Source organism: Oncorhynchus keta, chromosome 5, assembly GCF_023373465.1.
Source record: "Oncorhynchus keta strain PuntledgeMale-10-30-2019 chromosome 5, Oket_V2, whole genome shotgun sequence".
Taxonomy (NCBI): Eukaryota; Metazoa; Chordata; class Actinopteri; order Salmoniformes; family Salmonidae; genus Oncorhynchus; species Oncorhynchus keta.
In genome coordinates, this window is record NC_068425.1 from 3240466 (window position 1) to 3261296 (window position 20831).

The 20831-nt window shown below is 49.4% G+C and overlaps 1 protein-coding gene and 1 long non-coding RNA gene across 5 annotated transcripts in view; one reads left to right on the top strand and one right to left on the bottom strand.

Moving 5' to 3' along the window:
• The window catches only part of LOC118384312 (serine/threonine-protein kinase TAO2-like), a 45478-nt gene extending 26417 nt beyond the window's left edge, over positions 1-19061 (bottom strand). The window contains exons 1-7 of one of the 3 annotated variants that reach the window (XM_052518467.1): positions 18760-19061; positions 18320-18345; positions 1125-1265; positions 849-920; positions 528-629; positions 404-449; positions 163-259 (exon numbers count right to left, since the gene is read on the bottom strand). In XM_052518467.1, the coding sequence (XP_052374427.1) occupies positions 163-259; positions 404-449; positions 528-629; positions 849-920; positions 1125-1256 (449 nt within the window). In that variant the 5' untranslated portion in view covers positions 1257-1265; positions 18320-18345; positions 18760-19061. Of the gene's footprint in view, positions 1-162; positions 260-403; positions 450-527; positions 630-848; positions 921-1124; positions 1266-18319 lie in introns of all 3 variants that reach the window. The other 2 variants (XM_052518468.1, XM_052518466.1) reach the window with 2 other exon arrangements.
• LOC127929965 (uncharacterized) lies at positions 7437-10356 on the top strand. 2 transcript variants are annotated; one of them, XR_008136414.1, is made up of 4 exons: positions 7437-7631; positions 7741-7895; positions 9365-9550; positions 10206-10356. It is a non-coding gene; the product is annotated as an uncharacterized LOC127929965 (long non-coding RNA). The 2 variants fall into 2 exon arrangements; XR_008136413.1 differs by lacking the exon at positions 10206-10356 and having other exon boundaries at positions 9365-9597.
• Positions 19062-20831: the final 1770 nt, after the last annotated feature.

Consider the following 20831-nt stretch of genomic DNA (forward strand, 5'->3'; position numbering starts at 1 on the left):
ACAGAACTGGAATTGAACGGCCAGAAATGCACAGTGACAGGATACGGACAACGCAGCAGCATGGACCGAGAGGTTGTAGTAGTAGTTTGACTACGTCGCTTTGGAAAAAAAAAGAAGAAAAAAAAAAGTCTGCTAAAATGGCATATATTTTTATTATATTACCTGTGGATCATGTTGTGGGAGTGAAGATAGGCCAAGCCCAGCAGTGCACCATGGGTAATAGCAGCTATTTCCACCTCCTGTAGTGGCTTCTTGTGAACTACAGAGAGGGACAGAAGAGAGAAAAGGAGAATAAAGAAAGAGCAAGAGAGTCCAGTTGTACACAGAGCTTCAAAAACATGCTAAATGCCCTGAAAAACATGACTCAAAACAATCCCTGCAGTTGTTTCCGTGGTGCACTAACCTTCCAGAAGATCGGAGGCGGAGCCTAAACAGTACTCCATCACCAGCTGAGGGAGAGAGGGGGGCAGACTATTAGTAGACACTCAAATCGTGTAACCGGGGGCACACACACTGCTAATACTGACCCATGCTGTGTGTTCTCTGAGGTAGCATCCTCTGTACTCGATGGTGTTGGGATGACGGAGCTTCTGGAGGAACTTCACCTCCTTGATGATATCCTGCCATTTCTGAGGAGAACGAGCGACAGCAGGGGTACATACCAAACATCGGGCCACAGGGAATCATGGAAAATAGACTAAAAGTCTATGGTTCAGGGACAAGTCTAAGCCATTCTTGAATAGCCTTATGTAAGGGTTCTGACTCTGGTCCTGAGTGTGCAGGCTTTTGTTCCAGCCAAGCACTAACACATCCATTTCTATTCGTCAACTTAACACATGTTCCCTCACCTCGTTGGACTGCTTGCCAGTGTAGGACATCTTCTTGATGGCCACCACCTCGTTGTTGCGCACATCTCGGGCCTGTCGGACACAGCATCGAGAAAGACAGTCACGCACACACACTCCATTCAAACCTTCAAATACTGAAAAAAAACAACAAGAGGTTCTGGCTCATACAAACTCTCAAAACACCTTGTCACACACGTTGACAAGAAGAGCTAACACACACACACTTTCTTAAATCAAAACTCTCCCCTCTCCCCCTAATATAAAAGGTTCCCTTACGAAGTAGACGGCCCCGAAGCTGCCATGGCCGATCTCTCGGAGGTCAGCGAAAAGCTTCTCGGGGTCATCTCTGTAGAAGAGCTCAGCCACATCCGGGTCCTTTAGATTGCCCGCCCGCACACTCGAGGGCATAGCCAGGGCCTGGTGGACAGAGGGAGAAAATTAGGAGGGAAAGAGAGAGGGGACAAGGGAGATCGAGGTAGAGGAAACAGAGAGAGAAAGGGTGTGGAGAAGAGTGGATAGAGAAGAGAAAGGTGGAAAAAAGAAAGTGAGAGGTAGAGAGAGAGCGTGGGTGGGTGAATAGAGGTAGAGAGAGAGCGTGGGTGGGTGAATAGAGGTAGAGAGAGAGCGCGTGGGTGAATAGGTGAATAGCGTGGGTGGGTGAATAGAGAGAGAGCGTGGGTGGGTGAATAGAGGTAGAGAGAGAGCGTGGGTGGGTGAATAGAGGTAGAGAGAGAGCGTGGGTGGGTGAATAGAGGTAGAGAGAGAGCGTGGGTGGGTGAATAGAGGTAGAGAGAGAGCGTGGGTGGGTGAATAGAGGTAGAGAGAGAGCGTGGGTGGGTGAATAGAGGTAGAGAGAGAGCGTGGGTGGGTGAATAGAGGTAGAGAGAGAGCGTGGGTGGGTGAATAGAGAGCGTGGGTGGGTGAATAGAGGTAGAGAGAGCGTGGGTGGGTGAATAGAGGTAGAGAGAGCGTGGGTGGGTGAATAGAGGTAGAGAGAGAGCGTGGGTGGGTGAATAGAGAGAGAGAGCGTGGGTGGGTGAATAGAGGTAGAGAGAGCGTGGGTGGGTGAATAGAGGTAGAGAGAGAGCGTGGGTGGGTGAATAGAGGTAGAGAGAGAGCGTGGGTGGGTGAATAGAGGTAGAGAGAGAGCGTGGGTGGGTGAATAGAGGTAGAGAGAGAGCGTGGGTGGGTGAATAGAGGTAGAGAGAGAGCGTGGGTGGGTGAATAGAGGTAGAGAGAGAGCGTGGGTGGGTGAATAGAGGTAGAGAGAGAGCGTGGGTGGGTGAATAGAGGTAGAGAGAGAGCGTGGGTGGGTGAATAGAGGTAGAGAGAGAGCGTGGGTGGGTGAATAGAGGTAGAGAGAGAGCGTGGTGAATAGGGTAGAGAGAGAGCGTGGGTGGGTGGGTGAATAGAGGTAGAGAGAGAGCGTGGGTGGGTGAATAGAGGTAGAGAGAGAGCGTGGGTGGGTGAATAGAGGTAGAGAGAGCGTGGGTGGGTGGGTGAATAGAGGTAGAGAGCGTGGGTGGGTGGGTGAATAGAGCGTGGGTGGGTGGGTGAATAGTAGAGAGAGCGTGGGTGGGTGGGTGAATAGAGGTAGAGAGAGAGCGTGGGTGGGTGGGTGAATAGAGGTAGAGAGAGAGCGTGGGTGGGTGGGTGAATAGAGGTAGAGAGAGAGCGTGGGTGGGTGGGTGAATAGAGGTAGAGAGAGAGCGTGGGTGGGTGGGTGAATAGAGGTAGAGAGAGAGCGTGGGTGGGTGGGTGAATAGAGGTAGAGGAGAGAGCGTGGGTGGGTGGGTGAATAGAGGTAGAGAGAGAGCGTGGGTGGGTGGGTGAATAGAGGTAGAGAGAGCGTGGGTGGGTGGGTGAATAGAGGTAGAGAGAGAGCGTGGGTGGGTGGGTGAATAGAGGTAGAGAGAGAGCGTGGGTGGGTGGGTGAATAGAGGTAGAGAGAGAGCGTGGGTGGGTGGGTGAATAGAGGTAGAGAGGCGTGGTGGGTGGGTGAGAGAGCGTGGGTGGGTGGGTGAATAGAGGTAGAGAGAGAGCGTGGGTGGGTGGGTGAATAGAGGTAGAGAGAGAGCGTGGGTGGGTGGGTGAATAGAGGTAGAGAGAGAGCGTGGGTGGGTGGGTGAATAGAGGTAGAGAGAGAGCGTGGGTGGGTGGGTGAATAGAGGTAGAGAGAGAGCGTGGGTGGGTGGGTGAATAGAGGTAGAGAGAGAGCGTGGGTGGGTGGGTGAATAGAGGTAGAGAGAGCGTGGGTGGGTGGGTGAATAGAGGTAGAGAGAGAGCGTGGGTGGGTGGGTGAATAGAGGTAGAGAGAGAGCGTGGGTGGGTGGGTGAATAGAGGTAGAGAGAGAGCGTGGGTGGGTGGGTGAATAGAGGTAGAGAGAGAGCGTGGGTGGGTGGGTGAATAGAGGTAGAGAGAGAGCGTGGGTGGGTGGGTGAATAGAGGTAGAGAGAGAGCGTGGGTGGGTGGGTGAATAGAGGTAGAGAGAGAGCGTGGGTGGGTGGGTGAATAGAGGTAGAGAGAGAGCGTGGGTGGGTGGGTGAATAGAGGTAGAGAGAGAGCGTGGGTGGGTGGGTGAATAGAGGTAGAGAGAGAGCGTGGGTGGGTGGGTGAATAGAGGTAGAGAGAGAGCGTGGGTGGGTGGGTGAATAGAGGTAGAGAGAGAGCGTGGGTGGGTGGGTGAATAGAGGTAGAGAGAGAGCGTGGGTGGGTGGGTGAATAGAGGTAGAGAGAGAGCGTGGGTGGGTGGGTGAATAGAGGTAGAGAGAGAGCGTGGGTGGGTGGGTGAATAGAGGTAGAGAGAGAGCGTGGGTGGGTGGGTGAATAGAGGTAGAGAGAGAGCGTGGGTGGGTGGGTGAATAGAGGTAGAGAGAGAGCGTGGGTGGGTGGGTGAATAGAGGTAGAGAGAGAGCGTGGGTGGGTGGGTGAATAGAGGTAGAGAGAGAGCGTGGGTGGGTGGGTGAATAGAGGTAGAGAGAGAGCGTGGGTGGGTGGGTGAATAGAGGTAGAGAGAGAGCGTGAGCGTGGGTGGGTGGGTGAATAGAGGTAGAGAGAGAGCGTGGGTGGGTGGGTGAATAGAGGTAGAGAGAGAGCGTGGGGGTGGGTGGGTGAATAGAGGTAGAGAGAGAGCGTGGGTGGGTGGGTGAATAGAGGTAGAGAGAGCGTGGGTGGGTGGGTGGGTGAATAGAGGTAGAGAGAGAGCGTGGGTGGGTGGGTGGGTGAATAGAGAGAGAGAGAGCGTGGGTGGGTGGGTGAATAGAGGTAGAGAGGAGCGTGGGTGGGTGGGTGAATAGAGGTAGAGAGAGAGCGTGGGTGGGTGGGTGAATAGAGGTAGAGAGAGAGCGTGGGTGGGTGGGTGAATAGAGGTAGAGAGAGCGTGCGTGGGTGGGTGGGTGAATAGAGGTAGAGAGAGAGCGTGGGTGGGTGGGTGAATAGAGGTAGAGAGAGAGCGTGGGTGGGTGGGTGAATAGAGGTAGAGAGAGAGCGTGGGTGGGTGGGTGAATAGAGGTAGAGAGAGAGCGTGGGTGGGTGGGTGAATAGAGGTAGAGAGAGAGCGTGGGTGGGTGGGTGAATAGAGGTAGAGAGAGGCGTGGGTGGGTGGGTGAATAGAGGTAGAGAGAGAGCGTGGGTGGGTGGGTGAATAGAGGTAGAGAGTGGCGTGGGTGGGTGGGTGAATAGAGGTAGAGAGAGAGCGTGGGTGGGTGGGTGAATAGAGGTAGAGAGAGAGCGTGGGTGGGTGGGTGAATAGAGGTAGAGAGAGAGCGTGGGTGGGTGGGTGGGTGAATAGAGGTAGAGAGAGAGCGTGGGTGGGTGGGTGGGTGAATAGAGGTAGAGAGAGAGAGCGTGGGTGGGTGGGTGGGTGAATAGAGGTAGAGAGAGAGCGTGGGTGGGTGGGTGGGTGAATAGAGGTAGAGAGAGAGAGCGTGGGTGGGTGGGTGGGTGAATAGAGGTAGAGAGAGAGCGTGGGTGGGTGGGTGGGTGAATAGAGGTAGAGAGAGAGCGTGGGTGGGTGGGTGGGTGAATAGAGGTAGAGAGAGAGCGTGGGTGGGTGGGTGGGTGAATAGAGGTAGAGAGGAGCGTGGGTGGGTGGGTGGGTGAATAGAGGTAGAGAGGAGAGCGTGGGTGGGTGGGTGAATAGAGGTAGAGAGAGAGCGTGGGTGGGTGGGTGAATAGAGGTAGAGAGAGAGCGTGGGTGGGTGGGTGGGTGAATAGAGGTAGAGAGAGAGCGTGGGTGGGTGGGTGGGTGAATAGAGGTAGAGAGCGTGGGTGGGTGGGTGGGTGAATAGAGGTAGAGAGAGAGCGTGGGTGGGTGGGTGGGTGAATAGAGGTAGAGAGAGAGCGTGGGTGGGTGGGTGGGTGAATAGAGGTAGAGAGAGAGCGTGGGTGGGTGGGTGGGTGAATAGAGGTAGAGAGAGCGTGGGTGGGTGGGTGAATAGAGGTAGAGAGAGAGCGTGGGTGGGTGGGTGAATAGAGGTAGAGAGAGAGCGTGGGTGGGTGGGTGGGTGAATAGAGGTAGAGAGAGCGTGGGTGGGTGGGTGGGTGAATAGAGGTAGAGAGAGAGCGTGGGTGGGTGGGTGGGTGAATAGAGGTAGAGAGAGAGCGTGGGTGGGTGGGTGGGTGAATAGAGGTAGAGAGAGAGCGTGGGTGGGTGGGTGGGTGAATAGAGGTAGAGAGAGAGCGTGGGTGGGTGGGTGGGTGAATAGAGGTAGAGAGAATAGAGCGTGGGTGGGTGGGTGGGTGAATAGAGGTAGAGAGAGAGCGTGGGTGGGTGGGTGAATAGGGTAGAGAATAGCGTGGGTGGGTGGGTGAATAGAGGTAGAGAGCGTGCGTGGGTGGGTGGGTGAATAGAGGTAGAGAGAGAGCGTGGGTGGGTGGGTGAATAGAGGTAGAGAGAGCGTGGGTGGGTGGGTGAATAGAGGTAGAGAGAGCGTGGGTGGGTGGGTGAATAGAGGTAGAGAGAGAGCGTGGGTGGGTGGGTGAATAGAGGTAGAGAGAGAGCGTGGGTGGGTGGTGAATGGGTGAAGCGTGGGTGGGTGGGTGAATAGAGGTAGAGAGAGAGCGTGGGTGGGTGGGTGGGTGAATAGAGGTAGAGAGAGAGCGTGGGTGGGTGGGGTGAATAGAGGTAGAGAGAGAGCGTGGGTGGGTGGGTGAATAGAGGTAGAGAGAGAGCGTGGGTGGGTGGGTGAATAGAGGTAGAGAGAGCGTGCGTGGGTGGGTGGGTGAATAGAGGTAGAGAGAGAGCGTGGGTGGGTGGGTGAGCGTGGGTGGGTGGGTGGGTGAATAGAGGTAGAGAGAGAGCGTGGGTGGGTGGGCGTGGCGTGGGTGGGTGGGTGAATAGAGGTAGAGAGAGAGCGTGGGTGGGTGGGTGGGTGAATAGAGGTAGAGAGAGAGCGTGGGTGGGTGGGTGGGTGAATAGAGGAATAGAGGAGAGAGAGCGTGGGTGGGTGGGTGGGTGAATAGAGGTAGAGAGAGAGCGTGGGTGGGTGGGTGGGTGAATAGAGGTAGAGAGAGAGCGTGGGTGGGTGGGTGGGTGAATAGAGGTAGAGAGAGAGCGTGGGGTGGGTGGGTGGGTGAATAGAGGTAGAGAGAGAGCGTGGGTGGGTGGGTGGGTGAATAGAGGTAGAGAGAGAGCGTGGGTGGGTGAATGGGTGAATAGAGGTGAATAGAGAGAGAGCGTGGGTGGGTGGGTGGGTGAATAGGGTGAATAGAGAGAGAGCGTGCGTGGGTGGGTGAATAGAGGTGAGAGAGAGCGTGGGTGGGTGAATAGAGGTAGAGAGAGAGCGTGGGTGGTGTGGGTGAATAGAGCGTGGGTGGGTAGAGAGAGAGCGTGGGTGGGTGGGTGGGTGGGTGAATAGAGGTAGAGAGAGAGCGTGGGTGGGTGTGGGTGAGAGCGTGGTGGGGTGAATAGAGGTAGAGAGAGAGCGTGGGCGTGAGAGTGGGTGGGTGGGTGAATAGAGGTAGAGAGAGAGCGTGGGTGGTGTGGGTGAAGCGTGGGTGGGTGAATAGAGGTAGAGAGAGAGCGTGGGTGGGTGGGTGAATAGAGGTAGAGAGAGAGCGTGGGTGGGTGAATAGAGGTAGAGAGAGAGCGTGGGTGGGTGGGTGAATAGAGCGTGGGTGGGTGAATAGAGGTAGAGAGAGAGCGTGGGGTGGGTGGGTGAATAGAGGTAGAGAGAGAGCGTGCGTGGGTGGGTGGGTGAATAGAGGTAGAGAGAGAGCGTGGGTGGGTGGGTGAATAGAGGTAGAGAGAGCGTGGGTGGGTGGGTGGGTGAATAGAGGTAGAGAGAGAGCGTGGGTGGGTGGGTGGGTGAATAGAGGTAGAGAGAGAGCGTGGGTGGGTGGGTGAATAGAGGTAGAGAGAGAGCGTGGGTGGGTGGGTGAATAGAGGTAGAGAGAGAGCGTGGGTGGGTGGGTGAATAGAGGTAGAGAGAGAGCGTGGGTGGGTGGGTGAATAGAGGTAGAGAGAGAGCGTGGGTGGGTGGGTGAATAGAGGTAGAGAGAGAGCGTGGGTGGGTGGGTGAATAGAGGTAGAGAGAGAGCGTGGGTGGGTGAATAGAGGTAGAGAGAGAGCGTGGGTGGTGGGTGAATAGAGGTAGAGAGAGAGCGTGGGTGGGTGGGTGAATAGAGGTAGAGAGAGAGCGTGGGTGGGTGAATAGAGGTAGAGAGAGAGCGTGGGTGGGTGAATAGAGGTAGAGAGAGAGCGTGGGTGGGTGAATAGAGGTAGAGAGAGTGCGTGGGTGGGTGAATAGAGGTAGAGAGAGAGCGTGGGTGGGTGAATAGAGGTAGAGAGAGAGCGTGGGTGGGTGAATAGAGGTAGAGAGAGAGCGTGGGTGGGTGGGTGGGTGAATAGAGGTAGAGAGAGAGCGTGGGTGGGTGGGTGGGTGAATAGAGGTAGAGAGAGAGCGTGGGTGGGTGAATAGAGGTAGAGAGAGAGCGTGGGTGGGTGAATAGAGGTAGAGAGAGAGCGTGGGTGGGTGAATAGAGGTAGAGAGAGAGCGTGGGTGGGTGAATAGAGGTAGAGAGAGAGCGTGGGTGGGTGAATAGAGGTAGAGAGAGAGCGTGGGTGGGTGAATAGAGGTAGAGAGAGAGCGTGGGTGGGTGAATAGAGGTAGAGAGAGAGAGCGTGGGTGGGTGAATAGAGGTAGAGAGAGAGCGTGGGTGGGTGGGTGAATAGAGGTAGAGAGAGAGCGTGGGTGGGTGGGTGAATAGAGGTAGAGAGAGCGTGTGGGTGGGTGGGTGAATAGAGGTAGAGAGAGAGCGTGGGTGGGTGAATAGAGGTAGAGAGAGAGCGTGGGTGGGTGGGTGAATAGAGGTAGAGAGAGAGCGTGGGTGGGTGGGTGAATAGAGGTAGAGAGAGAGCGTGGGTGGGTGGGTGAATAGAGGTAGAGAGAGAGCGTGGGTGGGTGGGTGAATAGAGGTAGAGAGAGAGCGTGGGTGGGTGGGTGAATAGAGGTAGAGAGAGAGCGTGGGGGTGGGTGAATAGAGGTAGAGAGAGAGCGTGGGTGGGTGGAATAGAGGTAGAGAGAGAGCGTGGGTGGGTGGGTGAATAGAGGTAGAGAGAGAGCGTGGGTGGGTGGGTGGGTGAATAGAGGTAGAGAGAGAGGGTGGCGTGGGTGGGTGAATAGAGGTAGAGAGAGAGCGTGGGGGTGGGTGGGAGGTGTAGAGGAGAGAGAGCGTGGGTGGGTGAATAGAGGTAGAGCGAGGCGTGGGTGGGTGAATAGAGGTAGAGAGAGAGAGAGTGCGTGGGTGGGTGAATAGAGGTAGAGAGAGAGCGTGGGTGGGTGGGTGGGTGAATAGAGGTAGAGAGAGAGCGTGGGTGGGTGAATAGAGGTAGAGAGAGAGCGTGGGTGGGTGAATAGAGGAGAGAGAGAGCGTGGGTGGGTGAATAGAGGTAGAGAGAGAGCGTGGGTGGGTGAATAGAGGTAGAGAGAGAGCGTGGGTGGGTGAATAGAGGTAGAGAGAGAGCGTGGGTGGGTGAATAGAGGTAGAGAGAGAGCGCGTGGGTGGGTGAATAGAGGTAGAGAGAGAGCGTGGGTGGGTGGGTGAATAGAGGTAGAGAGAGAGCGTGGGTGGGTGGGTGAATAGAGGTAGAGAGAGAGCGTGGGTGGGTGAATAGAGGTAGAGAGAGAGCGTGGGTGGGTGAATGGCGTGGGTGGGTGAATAGAGGTAGAGAGAGAGCGTGGGTGGGTGGGTGAATAGAGGTAGAGAGAGAGCGTGGGTGGGTGGGTGAATAGAGGTAGAGAGAGAGCGTGGGTGGGTGGGTGAATAGAGGTAGAGAGAGAGCGTGGGTGGGTGGGTGAATAGAGGTAGAGAGAGAGCGTGGGTGGGTGGGTGAATAGAGGTAGAGAGAGAGCGTGGTTGGGTGGGTGAATAGAGGTAGAGAGAGAGCGTGGTTGGGTGGGTGAATAGAGGTAGAGAGAGAGCGTGGTTGGGTGGGTGAATAGAGGTAGAGAGAGAGCGTGGTTGGGTGGGTGAATAGAGGTAGAGAGAGAGCGTGGTGGGTGGGTGAATAGAGGTAGAGAGAGAGCGTGGGTGGGTGAATAGAGGTAGAGAGAGAGCGTGGGTGGGTGAATAGAGGTAGAGAGAGAGCGTGGGTGGGTGAATAGAGGTAGAGAGAGAGCGTGGGTGGGTGAATAGAGGTAGAGAGAGAGCGTGGGTGGGTGAATAGAGGTAGAGAGAGAGCGTGGGTGGGTGAATAGAGGTAGAGAGAGAGCGTGGGTGGGTGAATAGAGGTAGAGAGAGAGCGTGGGTGGGTGGGTGGGTGGGTGAATAGAGGTAGAGAGAGAGCGTGGGTGGGTGGGTGGGTGGGTGAATAGAGGTAGAGAGTGGCGTGGGTGGGTGAATAGAGGTAGAGAGAGAGCGTGGGTGGGTGGGTGAATAGAGGTAGAGAGAGAGCGTGGGTGGGTGGGTGAATAGAGGTAGAGAGAGAGCGTGGGTGGGTGGGTGAATAGAGGTAGAGAGAGAGCGTGGGTGGGTGGGTGAATAGAGGTAGAGAGAGCGTGGGTGGGTGGGTGAATAGAGGTAGAGAGAGAGCGTGGGTGGGTGGGTGAATAGAGGTAGAGAGAGAGCGTGGGTGGGTGGGTGAATAGAGGTAGAGAGAGAGCGTGGGTGGGTGGGTGAATAGAGGTAGAGAGAGAGCGTGGGTGGGTGGGTGGGTGAATAGAGGTAGAGAGAGAGCGTGGGTGGGTGGGTGGGTGAATAGAGGTAGAGAGAGAGCGTGGGTGGGTGGGTGGGTGAATAGAGGTAGAGAGAGAGCGTGGGTGGGTGGGTGGGTGAATAGAGGTAGAGAGAGAGCGTGGGTGGGTGGGTGGGTGAATAGAGGTAGAGAGAGAGCGTGGGTGGGTGGGTGAATAGAGGTAGAGAGAGAGCGTGGGTGGGTGAATAGAGGTAGAGAGAGAGCGTGGGTGGGTGAATAGAGGTAGAGAGAGAGCGTGGGTGGGTGAATAGAGGTAGAGAGAGAGCGTGGGTGGGTGAATAGAGGTAGAGAGAGAGCGTGGGTGGGTGAATAGAGGAAGAGGTAGAGAGAGAGCGTGGGTGGGTGGGTGAATAGAGGAAGAGGTAGAGAGAGAGCGTGGGTGGGTGAATAGAGGAAGAGGTAGAGAGAGCGTGGGTGGGTGAATAGAGAAGAGGTAGAGAGTAGGGCTGCTCTACCTCTCTCTCTGATTTGGTCCTGCCGTACATACCTACACGTACGCTACGGGCACAAGACGCAGGCCTCCTAATTGTCCCTACAATTTCTAAGCAAACAGCTGGAGGCAGGGCTTTCTCCTATAGAGCTCCATTTTTATGTGGTCCTTCTGTAGCTCAGTTGGTAGAGCATGGCGCTTGTAACGCCAGGGTAGTGGGTTCGATTCCCGGGACCACCCATACGTAGAATGTATGCACACATGACTGTAAGTCGCTTTGGATAAAAGCGTCTGCTAAATGGCATATATTATTATATTATTATATATTTTATGGAAAGGTCTGCCTACCCATGTGAGAGACGCAAACTCGTTCTCAACCTTTAAGTCTTTACTGAAGACTCATCTCTTCAGTGGGTCATATGATTGAGTGTAGTGAACGGAAAGGCTCTGGAGCAATGAACCGCCCTTGCTGTCTCTGCCTGGCCGGTTCCCCTCTTTCCACTGGGATTCTCTGCCTCTAACCCTATTACAGGGGCTTACTCGTGCTCTTCCATGCCATCCCTAGGAGGGGTGCGTCACTTGAGTGGGTTGAGCCACTGATGTGAACTTCCTGTCTTGGTTGGTGCCCCCCCCCACCCTTGGGTTGTGCCGTGGCGGAGATCTTTGTGGGGTATACTCGGTCTTGTCTCAGGATGGTAAGTTGGTGGTTGAAGATATGCCTCTAGTGGTGTGGGGGCTGTGCTTTGGCAAAGTGGGTGGGGTTAGATCCTGCCTGTTTGGCCCTGTCCGGGGGAATCATCGGATGGGGCCAGTGTCTCCTTACCCCTCCTGTCTCAGCCTCCAGTATTTATGCTGCAGTAATTTGTGTGTCGGGGGGCTAGGGTCAGTTTGTTATATCTGGAGTACTTCTGTTTTATCCGGTGTCCTGTGTGAATTTAAGTATGCTCTCTATAATTATCTCTTTCTGTTTTTCTCTCACTCGGAGGACCTGAGCCCTAGGACCATGCCTCAGGACTACCTGGCAGGATGACTCCTTGCTGTCCCCAGTCCACCTGGCCGTGCTGCTGCGCCAGTTTCAACTGTTCTGCCTGCGGCTATGGAATCCTGACCTGTTCCAGACCTGCTGTTTTCAACTCTCTAGAAACAGCAGGAGTGGTAGAGATACTCTCAATGATCGGCTATGAAAAGCCAACTGACATTTACTCCTGAGGTGCTGACTTGCTGCACCCTCGACAACTACTGTGATTATTATTACTTGACCATGCTGGTCATTAATGAAAATGTGAACATCTTGGCCATGTTCTGTTATAATCTCCACCCAGCACAGCCAGAAGAGGAATGGCCACCCCTCATAGCCTGGTTCCTCTCTAGGTTTCGGCCTTTCCAGGGAGTTTTTCCTAGCCACCGTGCTTCTACAACTGCATTGCTTGCCGTTTGGGGTTTTAGGCTGGGTTTCTGTACAGCACTTTGAGATATCAGCTGATGTACGAAGGGCTATATAAATACATTTGATATGGCCAAAATATATGGTATTTTTCAAAATGTTCACAATATTTTATGTTTTTTTGATTAAGAAAAGTTCTACATTTGCTTTATGAGTAGTGCGTGACCCTAGGGTGGCAACACAAACTCAGCAAATGAAGAAACGTCCTCTCACTGTCAACTGCTTTATTTTCAGCAAACTTAACGTGTAAATGTTTGTATGAACATATCAAGATTCAACAACTGACAAACTGAACAAGTTCCACAGACATGTGACTAACATAAATGGAGTAATGTGTCCCTGAACAAAGGGGGGAAATCAAAATCAAAACGTAACAATCAATGCAGCAGGTGGCCACACCAGATACTAAGTACTGCAGTGCATCTCCTCCTCATGGACTGCACCAGATTTGCCCGTTCTTGCTGTGGGATATGTTACTCCACTCTTCCACCGAGGCACCTGCAAAATCCCGGACATTTCTGGGGGGAGTGGCCCTAGCCCTCACCCGCAATTCCAACAGGTCCCAGACGTGCTCAGGGCTCGTCGCTGGCCATGGCAGAACACCGACATTCCGGTCTTGCAGGAAATCACACACAGAAAGAGCAGCATGGCTGGTGGCATTGTCATGCTAGAGGGTCATGTCAGGATGAGCCTGCAGGAAGGGTAACACATGAGGGAGGAGGATGTCTTCCCTGTAACGAACAGCTTTGAGGTTGTCTGCAATGGACAACAAGCTCTCCACCTCCAAAATCGATCCCGCTCCAAAGTACAGGCCTCGCTGTAATGCTCATTCCTTCGACGATAAACGCGAATCTGACCATCACTCCTGGTGAGACAAAACCGCGACTTGTCAGTGAAGAGCACTTTTTGCCAGTCCTGTCTGGTCCAGCAAAGGTGGGTTTGTGCCCATAAGTGACGGTGTTGCCGGTGATGCCTTACAAAAGGCCTACAAGCCCTCAGTCCAGCCTCTCTCAGCCTATTGCGGACAGTCTGAGCACTGATGGAGGGCATTCCTGGTGTAACTCGGGCAGTTGTTGTTGCCACCCTGTACCTGTCCCGCAGGTGTGATGTTCATATGTATCGATCCTGTGCAGGTGTTGTTACACGTGGTCTGCCACTGCGAGGATGATCAGCTGTCCGTCCTGTCTCCCTGTAGCGCTGTCTTAGGTGTCTCACAGTACGGACATTGCAATTTATTGCCCTGGCCTGATCCTCATGCCTTTTTGCAGTATGCCTAAGGCACGTTCACGCAGATGAGCATGGACCCGGGACATCTTTCTTTTGGTGTTTTTCAGAGACAGTAGAAAGGCCTCTATAGTGTCCTAAGTTTTCCTAACTGTGACCTTAATTGCCTACCGCCTGTAGGCTGTTAGTGTCTTACCGACGGTTCCACAGGTGCATGTTCATTCATTGTTTATGGTTCATTGAACAAGCATGAGAAACAGCGTTTAAACCCTTTACAATGAAGATCTGTGTAGGTATTTGGATTTTTATGAATTATCTTTGAAAGACAGGATACTGAAAATCTTTTTCTTTTTTTTACTGAGTTTATATTCAAAATTATTTCAATGGGTCTTTCCATTCTGATTGTTTTATACTGTTCAATTCAACTTCACCCTAAAATAATTTCCTGCATTTCCATCCATTTCTGCATTTCCTGCACTTATTTGAGATCATTTCCACACTGCCACGATATGGGCAAAAAAATACTAGGCCTTATTTTTAATCAAATGTTGTAATTGCAATTTAGATCAAAATACTTGGATGAACTTTTGGAATCATGGAAATATAAAGTTTATTATAATTCTAAAGTTAGAATATTAATAATAGTGGGCACTTTGAATACTGTGTTGTTCGACATGACAACGAATGAAAATGCCATGGTGATGTTCCGTGTTTCCTAGGGGACCCTATTGGCTACATTAAATCTTTATCCATATAGCCAACATATTCATGCTTCGCCTATTCCTCTTTGATTTAGAAGATACCTAGTAGAGAGTGTAGGGGAATAGAGGTAGAGAGAGAGGAGTAAAGAAGGGTATAGAGATAGAATGGTAGAGAACAAGTGCGGAGAGACGAGAGAAACCAAAAGAGAGGGAGGCTAGTTCTCACAAAGAGCACTTAATAACAAATCCATATTAAAAATGTATTATTCGACTCAACCTCGGCAGAGAGCGCTAGCGTACTTATCACGGTGAAGGACACAAACTTCCACTACAGCTATATAAAACACAGTCCCTCTGTCTAAGTGTAAATCAAAGTGCTGTGAGAGCAGAGACCTGGTTTACTCATAACTTAAAAAGGTGCTACACAGAATTTTATTTTTGTACTGTAATTTCAGAAAATGCCCATAATATATCTGCAGTGATTGTGAAATGATAGTCTTTCACAGTATTACTCACATCCCAGTGTTGTGATTGGCTGGGATAGTCGCCTATTGATTTCTCCCGCTGGAACGGCATCTGTTGTCAAACTGGGAAAGCTGCTCTGACTTTGTGGCTGTGTTATCTAGTGGGAATCGCTCAGTCATTTCCTTGATGCTAAAATTACACACTGTTCGCTCAATTTCAGTTGAAGTCAAACAATGAATAGTGTAGGGAATCATTGTACCATCTAAAAATATCTGAGAAAAATATTTCCATTACCAGAAAATAGTGGGTTTTACAGCTGTTTGAAGCTGGTGGACCAACACCGAAAGGAAAAGGCTCAAGCCTAGATAAAACAGCCACAAATTCGGAACAGCTTTCCCATTTTGACACTCGGGCATGAGAAATCATTAGGCCTACATCACAGTCAATGACAACACTGACAGGTAAGTACTACTGTGATACAATGTCATTCCACGATTACTGCGTGGACATAGGCTAGTGCGTTTGCTGTTCGTTAGGCCTACTTATCTCGTTGGCTGATGAAAAGCAAATGTGGAATTAAATAAGAACGCTCAATTGTTTTACATTGTATAATAATAAGACATCAAAACTACGAAATAACACATATGGAATCATGTAGTAACCAAAGAAGTGTTACACAAATCACAATATATTTTATATTTCAGATTCTTCAAAGTAGCAACCTTTCCTTCTTAATGCGTTTGAGCCAATCAGTTGTGTTGTGACAAGGTAGGGGTGGTATACAGAAGATAGACCTATTTGGTAAAAGACCAAGTCCATATTATGGCAAAAACAGCTCAAATAAGCGAAGACAAACGTACTTTGAGACATGAAGGTCAGTCAATCAGGAAAATGTCAAGAACTTTGAAAGTTTCTTCAAGCGCAGTCGCAAAAACCAACAAGCGCTATAACTGCCTCTCATGCGGACCGCCTACAGGAAGGGAAGACCCAGAGTTACCTCTGCTGCAGGGGATAAGTTCATTAGAGTTACCTGCACCTCAGATTGCAGCCCAAATAAACGCTTCACAGAGTTCAAGTAAGACATCTCAATATCAACTGTTCAGAGGAGACTGAGTGAATCAGGCCTTCATCATCAAATTGCTGCAAAGAAACCCGTACTACAGGACACCAATAATAAGAAGAGACTTGCTTGGGCCAAGAAAAACAAGCAATGGACATTAGACCGGCGGAAATGTGTCCGTTGGTCTGATGAGTCCAAATTTGAGATTTTTGGTTCCAATTGTTGTGTTTTTGTGAGACGCAGAGAAGGCGAACGGATGACCTCTGCATGTGTGGTTCCCACTGTGAAGCATAGAGGTGTGATGGTGCTTTGCTGGTGACACTGTCAGTGATTTATTTAGAATTCTGCAGAATTCCCATCTGGTTTGCGCTTAGTGGGACTATAATTTGATTTTTTTAACAGGACAATGATCCAAAACACACCTCCAGGCTGTGTAAGGGTTATTTGACCCAGAAGGAGAGTGATGGAGTGCTGCATTAGATGACCTGGCCTCCACAATCACCCGACCTCAACCCAATTGCGATGGTTTGGGATGAGTTGGACCACCAAGTGAAGGAAAAGCAGCCAACAATTGCTCAGAATACATGGAAACTCCTTCAAGACCATTGGAATAGAATTCCAAGTGAAGCTGGTTAAGAGAATGCCAAGAGTGTGCGAAGCTGTCGTCAAGGCAAATAGTGAATACTTTGAATAATGTAAAATATATTTTGATTTGTTTAACACTTTTTTTGTTATTTCATAGTGTTGATGTCTTCATTATTATTCTACGATGTAGAAAATAGTAAAAATAAAGAAACTATTGAATGAGTAGGTGTGTCCAAACATTTTTGACTGGTACTGTATATTATTAAAACAAATAAAATAGTTTGCCAACCATGTTTGTAAGCTTTTCCAGTGATGAAGACAGATGTCTTATGGTATGGTGGAGTATGCAAAATGGGTTAACTTCAGGCACCTTTATCTCCTGAATGTTTTGGCATTCAGGTCCAAAAAGACACTTTCTGACCAAGTCTTCCACAGGCAAACATGTATAGAAAGTTTGGTTTAAATCAAAAGGGATACTGTCAAAAAGTGATTGAATTCAAGTGGATTTACCCGACACCTATATTTCCCATTAATTCAAGATTGATGTCTGGCCTGCAGATATCTAATAGTTTGCAAATAGGCTACATCATATGGTGTGGAATATCATGACATGAAGCATAACCACCTGACAAATGTAGATTTTGGTGGTGACCTATCCTGTTAAAAACAGCCAAGTCCCTATTCAAACAATTCAAATGCATCCTCCTTCCTGCCTCGAAATAGTCCCTGATCTCACATGGTTGTACAGGTGCAAACATGGCCTTCCATCATGATGATTTCTCCAGTCATGTCATGCCAAGATCAGTGATGAGCCTATTTCAAGGAATAAAGGAAGTAAGGATGCCTAGACTTTGAGAGTGTGACCGCCACGTAACCAACTCCAGTGATTCAGTCTGGAGTGAATGCATCAAGACATCGCCTTAGGGCCCCCACTGGGCTTTGGATGCTCTCTTTAAATCAAGCCTTTCAAATAATGTGTGCGCAAGACAAGTGTTTGTGTTAGCGTGCAAGAGTGTGTGTAAAGGACATGCCATGTCTGTACATTATATAGACTTCATGGTCTTTATAGAAATCCAGTGAACCAAACCCACAACTTTAGGGTCAAATATTCGATATGCTCTGTTACACAATAACAGTCTATTGGTGCTCAATTCAAGACTCATGTTAACACAGAAGACCTACAGCTTGATCTAGTTATCTGCGATGTCATCAGTGGCTGCACTGACCATATCACCGGTAGGTGTTGTCAAGCAATAAACACTAGGGAGTTATTGCAGCTGATGTGAATTGATGGCCTATATTGTTGGTTTGAACTTGATCCAATTCTCCAATGTTTCACTATTTTCCATTCCATATTTTCCCCCGTTTTGTTCCAGTATGTATTCACCCTTTTTGCAGTGTGGTGTGAGTCATAGTAAAGTAGGTAGTAGCTGAACTGTGGGTAAATGATCGTGGGGGACAGTGCATTCAACTAAGGGCACAAATATTAAACTAAGGGCACTAACAGCACAAACATTTATTTTTATTTATTTTACCTTCCTAAGAACAAATTCTCCTTTACAACGACGGCCTAGGAACAGTGGGTTTACATGCCTTGTTCAGGGGCAGAACGACAGATTTTTACCTTGTCAGCTCAGTGAATCTATCTAGCAACCTTTCTGGCCCAATGCTCTAACCACAAGGCTAACTAACTGCCGCCCCAACATGATCTAACTGACTTAGCCATGTAGCAAGACTAATTCTGGAAGAAATGAATTGGGTCATGGAATGCTTGGCTACAATAAAACCAGTGTGTGTCATTCATTTTATTTCTATGTCGTCATGCAATGTAATGGGTCTTGTGTGACAGACAGGGGTACGAACCCGGGTCTCGCCCTAGGTTGAAGGGGATATATTTTCAACTCGGACCTAGGCTAACGTTAGGTCTTGCCTTGCCATGAATGAGTCTCACTCACTTTCAACTTTGTTAACTACACGTTCACAAGTATGTCTATGCTCAAATTCGGGTTGTCATTGAGATATCTAGCTCGTTATCCACATTAGACTATGTCATAGTTATCGATACATGTTTTTTTTGGCTCAGGCATGTCAATGTCAGCTGAGTTTAGCATAATGGCTAATTAGCTATCAATGGATGTATGCAAACACCATACCGTCGTTAGTTGAGTAAGCCAGTTAGTTATGCCTTGCCAGCAATGCCAGTTGGCTGGTTAGCTCGCCAGTCAATTAATTTCAGTCAATTGATATGTTAACTATTCTGATGCTAAATACACGCGAAGGCCAGAATCGCAAACTGGCTAACTAGCGCTAAGATGGACGGCTAGCTAACGAGCCATCATTGTTGACAATAAATTGCAACACTTACCACGGCTTGTTATGATCCCGCTCTAGCTACAGGAAGAAAAAAAAAATAGTAACGTTAGTGGTGGTCTCTTCAATGGGGGGATCTCAAATCGACGTACGATGCATTGTCATCGATTTCCTTCTCACATACATCCGACGACGAATTTGATTTGTTCTCAATTTCATAGGCTAGCTATCGGTAGGGCTGAGCAGAAGCTAGCTAGCTTAGCTAGCTGTCTGACTAGCTACTTAATCCGTTCCGAATTGGTGAGCCACTAGCCAGTTAGCTTAGCTGGCTAGCTACTAGCTAACGTTAGCTGTATACGGGGTGCGGCTGGTCTTCTTCCACCTCGCCTGCTCCCCTTCCTTTCATATCGTATTGTATCACTACATCAGCCTTTCCGTCAAGTTTCAAAAATGTCTAATATGCTTCTCCCCCGTCAGTGTTTTTCTGTCTCACACCTTTTTTTTGTTCAGGAAAAAAAAACAAGATGGCTGTGAGTGGGGCGGGAGCCATGCGGAAACCGGAAGTAACGCGCATGGTTGTCAAATATTTTTATGACTAAATCTCATTGTTCTATCTGTGTGGGTGTCTTCTTCTTCTTCTTGTCCGCTTCCGGCACACTAGACGCTGTAATGCGTATTGCTGCCTTTCAGGCTGGAGAGTGAAGTATACACTTATCTAAATAGCCTCACACCCGTAGGCGACGGGTGTGAGACTCAATCCTGTCTCAGAGCTCTACAGACAATTCCTTCGACCTCATGGCTTGGTTTTGGCACTGACATGCACTTCCAACTGTGGAACCTTATATAGACATATGTGTGCCTTTCCAAATCGTGTCCAATCAATTGAATTCACCACAGGTGGACTCCAATCAAATTGTAGAAATATCTCAAGAATGATCAATGGAAACAGGATGCAGTTTAGCTCAATTTTGAGTCTCATGGCAAAGGGTCTGAATACTTATGTAAATAAGGTAGTTCTGTCTTTTTATTGGTATAAATTAGCTAAAAAATAATAAAAAACAGTTTTTGCTTTAACATTATGGCGTATTGTGTGTAGATTGTAGAGGATAAAAAAAAACTATTTTAGAATAAGACTGTAACGTAACTGTGGTCCTTCTGTAGCACAGTTGGTAGAGCATGGCGCTTGTAACGCCAGGGTAGTGGGTTCGATTCCCGGGACCACCCATACGTAGAATGTATGCACACATGACTGTAAGTCGCTTTGGATAAAAGCGTCTGCTAAATGGCATATATATATTATTATTATAAAATGTGGAAAAAGTCAATAGGTCTGAATACCTTCCGATGGCACTGTACATGTAGGTAGGGGTAAAGTGACTATGTATAGATAAAATAGCAAGTAGCAGCAATAGAAAAAAAGGGGGGGAGTGGGTGTCAATGCAAATAGTTGTGGTAGCCATTTGATTAATTGTTCTGCATCCTTATGCCATGGAGATAGAAGCTGTTAAGGAGTATTTTGGACCTGGACTTGGCACTCCGGTCACGGTAGCAGAGAGAACAGTCTATGACTTGGGTGGCTGGAGTCTCTGACAATTTTTTGGGCCTTCCTCTGACACCGCCTAGTATAGAGGTCCTGGATGGCAGGAAGCTTGGTCCCAGTGGTGTACTGCTGGGCCATATGCCCTACCCTCTGTAGTGCCTTGCGGTCAGATGCCGAGCAGTTGCCATACCAATTAGGTTTTAGAAGACCGAGATGCAGACAGTGTTGAACTAACAACAGTTTATTACTGGTGGGGGGTGGAGACAAGCACAAGGCAGGTGACATTCTATGTCTTTAGTTTTGCAGGTGGACCAATTTATTGGTGCATTCCGAAAAGCTATCCAACGATTGTTCCATAGGGTTGTGTGTTTTGGGAGTGACATATTCTTGAGTTTGAGTTTATTTTTTATAGCGACAATGCACATTAATAAACTTTTCAGTAAAAGTGCTGGTTTTAGCCAGCCGGTTAATGTTCAACCTCAGTCCCTGGGCAGGTTATTAAAAACAATTACAATAACAATACAGACAAACAATGAGCAGAGAGCATAGGACAACCATCACGTAGCATGCAGACAGAGCAGTAGCGCAAAAAGCAACAAAACAAAATACACAAAAGCAACAAGAATACGTCAAATGTTCTTCCGTATTCTTCTAGTGTTCTTTACTATGAAGTTGTTTATGTTCTTAGCTTCATCCTTTTTTATTCATTGACGCTTCTTTACTGCATTTCTACACAATTTTTTTTTAACTCTAAAATTATATTTGGAGAACAGCAAAATCCAAAAATAAACTAGATGTTCTCCAGCCATTATCACTGCACCAAATACATTTACATTACATTTACATTTAAGTCATTTAGCAGACGCTCTTATCCAGAGCGACTTACAAATTGGTGCATTCACCTTATGACATCCAGTGGAACAGCCACTTTACAATAGTGCATCTAAATCTTTTAAGGGGGGGGGGGGGTGAGAAGGATTACTTTATCCTATCCTAGGTATTCCTTAAAGGAGTGGGGTTTCAGGTG